The sequence below is a fragment of the Meles meles genome, chromosome X (genome assembly GCF_922984935.1).
Source record: "Meles meles chromosome X, mMelMel3.1 paternal haplotype, whole genome shotgun sequence".
In the NCBI taxonomy this organism is placed as follows: domain Eukaryota; kingdom Metazoa; phylum Chordata; class Mammalia; order Carnivora; family Mustelidae; genus Meles; species Meles meles.
The window spans coordinates 50,514,761-50,517,954 of NC_060087.1; the positions used below are offsets into that span (position 1 = coordinate 50,514,761).

Below are 3,194 nucleotides of genomic sequence, written 5' to 3' on the forward strand. Positions count from 1 at the left end.
GAAGGAGAGGCAGGCTCCCGGCTGAGCAAGGAGCCTGATGTGGGGCTCGATCCTAGGACCCTGGGATCATGGCCTTAGCTGAGGGCAGATACTTGATAGAATGAGCCACACAGGCACCTCAAGAAGTGTTTTTTTAAATAGTAAAGTAAAAATGAAGATCCCTTCTTCCATTTGGTATTACACCAGCATGGTGAAGAAATGGCTCTTGAGTCTACAGTATGGTTTGTTTTCCGGTTGGTTGCAGGCAGAAGGTTACTGCATATGGGAGCAGGGGCTGCTGATTAGTTGATACAAAGGCAATTTTTGCCCCTGAAGAGGGGCAGGCCTGGGAGCCTGAACACAGGGGACCTGGGTTCTCTGCTGGGTTGTATGAACTCTCTGAAAGGGGTGCCTGTTCTCTGACATCAGATGAAACAATTGACAAAACTATACACAAAGGCCAGTGAGGTGTGGTGGAAAAAGACCTGGACCTGGAATGAAATCTGTCTGAGATCAGATTTTAGGGTTCACCCCATAGTAAACATGTGACCTTAAGCAAGCAACTTGCTCTCTCTGGCCCCAGTTCCCCCATTTGTCAAACTGAAGTAAAAACAACACCTGCCCCACTTCCTTATAGAGTGGGTTGTTGCAAGGATCAAATGCACAACATGTGAGAGGTTTCTGTAAACTCTAAAGTGGTCGGCCAAGTTGGCTTATTTTCATTTTTCGTATTAATAATTGAAAACCGAGTTTTCTGACCAGTTGCCATCTACTATTTTAGCCTGCCCTATCATCATTTCTGAAAGGTTATATTTCAGTAGAGCTAGCTGTACCTTACCACAGTATTAACACCGTAGTTAGTCTGAATTCTTAGGGTTTCTATATAATTACATCAGAATCTCAATTTAGGATGAAGATCACAGAGTCATAAACCATTCACGGGTAGTGGTGGGGAGTCTGGATCTGCAGTTAAAACGGAAGACAAATTTGCTCAGTTCTATTTTACTCCACCTGATCATTTGCTTTATGTGGGCAAGAACACAGAGCTCAACAAGGTTTTCAGAATGTCCCAGTTAACAAAAGTGTTCCCACTCAGCTTCACTACTCTACAGCCCTAACACTAGCCTGGATAAACCTGCACTAATTTAGTGTCCTCTCAGTACTAGCATTCTAGTCCTGGCAGGCTTCCCCAGTCCCTCCAAGGGAAAACAAACAAACAAAAACCAAACAACCCACAGTGGGCTTCTTTGATTGGGTCTTAATTTTGTGTCGTTGTCATTTTGTCTAAAGTTACACAAAATGCCTCACCCACATCTAAAGAGCACAAGGAGTTGGAAGAGGAGCAGGGTTTTGTGAGAGTATGTAGAGAGTGTTCTTAGAAGGCTGGGATTATCTCCAACCAAGGGAGAGAGATGAAAGGTGGGTCCTCTCTTCCCATCCACCCAAACAAGCAACAGAGTCTTCAAGTAGACCACTTCCTAGAGCTTCAAATGCACCCCCTCTCCATGAGGGACAGAGAGGTGCTGTGACCTGGCGCCTGGAGCTCAAGGCAGAGCACATCTGCCCCACCCCCCAGCTCAAGCAGCCTCTAGGACCCCACTGAGACGTCACCGTGGCAACCACTGTTTGGTCTGCGTCCTGTTGCCCCAGGAGACTCCACAGGCCTTTCCAAGAGTCTCAGAGTTAAGCCAGAGAATCCTTGGCCCAGACCCAGGACCCTCCCTTCCAGAGCGAGGCTCCTGCCTCCTGACCGAGCCCCATAACCCCCATCACTGAGGACCAAACTTCACTCAGGCTCTCCGAGAAAGGAGAGCAAGGACAGCCTCATGAGTGAGGTGGGAGAGGTCACCCTCACGGAGGTGACCGCCTCAGTCTCCCCTCAAGCCACGCAGAAACTCCTGGTTTCCTTGGGAAGCGGAGATCCCCCCCGGGCCCCAGTGGCAGGCAACCTCAGCGGAGATGCAATTACCAAGACCACCGTGGCAGCAGGCACCAAGGGAAAGGTGCCCAAAAAGGTCATCGCCAAGAGGGTGCGAGGCTCTGTCAAGTGGTTTAATGTGAAGAATGGGTACGGTTTCATCAGCAGGCACGATACCCAGGAAGATGTGTTCGTTCACCAGACAGCCATCACCAGAAACAACCCTCACAAATACCAACGCAGTGTGGGCGACGGCGAGACAGTTGAGTTCGACGTGGTGCAGGGTGAGCGGGGCACCGAGGCCGCTAACGTGACCGGGCCAGCAGGTGCCCCAGTGCAGGGCAGCCGCTACGCTGCCAATCGCCCCAGCTTCCGCAGGGGCTTCTACATCCGCCGCCGCGCACCACCCGCACGAGGTCCCAGGGTCGCTGAAGAGGACGTCGACGAAGATGAAGCCAGGGACGAAGGCTTCAACGAAGCCGAGGGCCAGAGGCGCCGCCTGGCCGGTGGACCCCAAGACCAAAGGCTGCGGCGCTTCCCAACCTTCCGAAAGGCCTCCGCCATGTCCCGCCACCCGTCGATCCTCGCACCCTCCAGCAGCACGAGGCCTGGCCACCCGCCCGGGTCTGCCCCACCCTCAAGGCCCGAGGGTGCCCCGCGGCGAGGGCCAGGACCCAGCTACCTGCTGAGCCGCCCTAGGGGCCGAGGCATCGCTCCTGGTCCAAGACCCTCAGCGGGCATCTCTGAGGAGCCCGAGGAGGAAGACAAGGAAAGCGGGCGTGACGACAGCTGTCTGCAGCAGAAGCCCCCGCCACACTACGGATCCCGCCGCCCCAACAACCCACGCCGCCGCCCACAGCAGGCACCTGGTGCCCAGGGCCAGGACACCGTGGGAGGAGAAGGCAAGATCGGGAAGAGCCCTGCTGAAATACCCGCTTCGGTTGCTTTGGCCAAGAAGAACAGCGCCGCTGAGGAGGAGGACGCCTTGGTCTCAGACGTCCCCTCTGCCACCACCCAGGCCAAGTAACAGCAGCCTGGCTCCCTCCCCAGGGACTCCCAGGCCTGGGCTGCAGGGAATGCCCCCCTTTGAGGAGATGATGCCCTTTAATGCAATGCAGTCTAAACATCCACCTTGACTTAGATTTGTGCCCGGGGGGAGGGGGAGGATACATGCCCCTTCCCCAAGGTTTGAGGAAAAATTACAAGAGCCATATATTTCTAAATTCCCTCTTACCATCTGTGTTGGTAATTTCTGCACACACACACACACACACACACACACACACACACACACACA

At 53.9% G+C, this 3,194-nt stretch overlaps 1 protein-coding gene across 1 annotated transcript; it reads left to right on the forward strand.

Moving 5' to 3' along the window:
- The first annotated feature begins 1,805 nt into the window (after window positions 1-1,805).
- Window positions 1,806-2,924, forward strand: LOC123934648 (Y-box-binding protein 3-like). The gene has a single exon (XM_045994773.1). The coding sequence runs from the start codon at window positions 1,806-1,808 to the stop codon at window positions 2,922-2,924; it is 1,119 nt and encodes a 372-aa protein (XP_045850729.1).
- Window positions 2,925-3,194: the final 270 nt, after the last annotated feature.

Coding starts and splice junctions, on each gene's coding strand:
- LOC123934648 (XM_045994773.1), top strand. CDS start 1,806: ATGAGTGAGGTGGGAGAGGTCACCCTCACGGAGGTGACCGCCTCAGTC.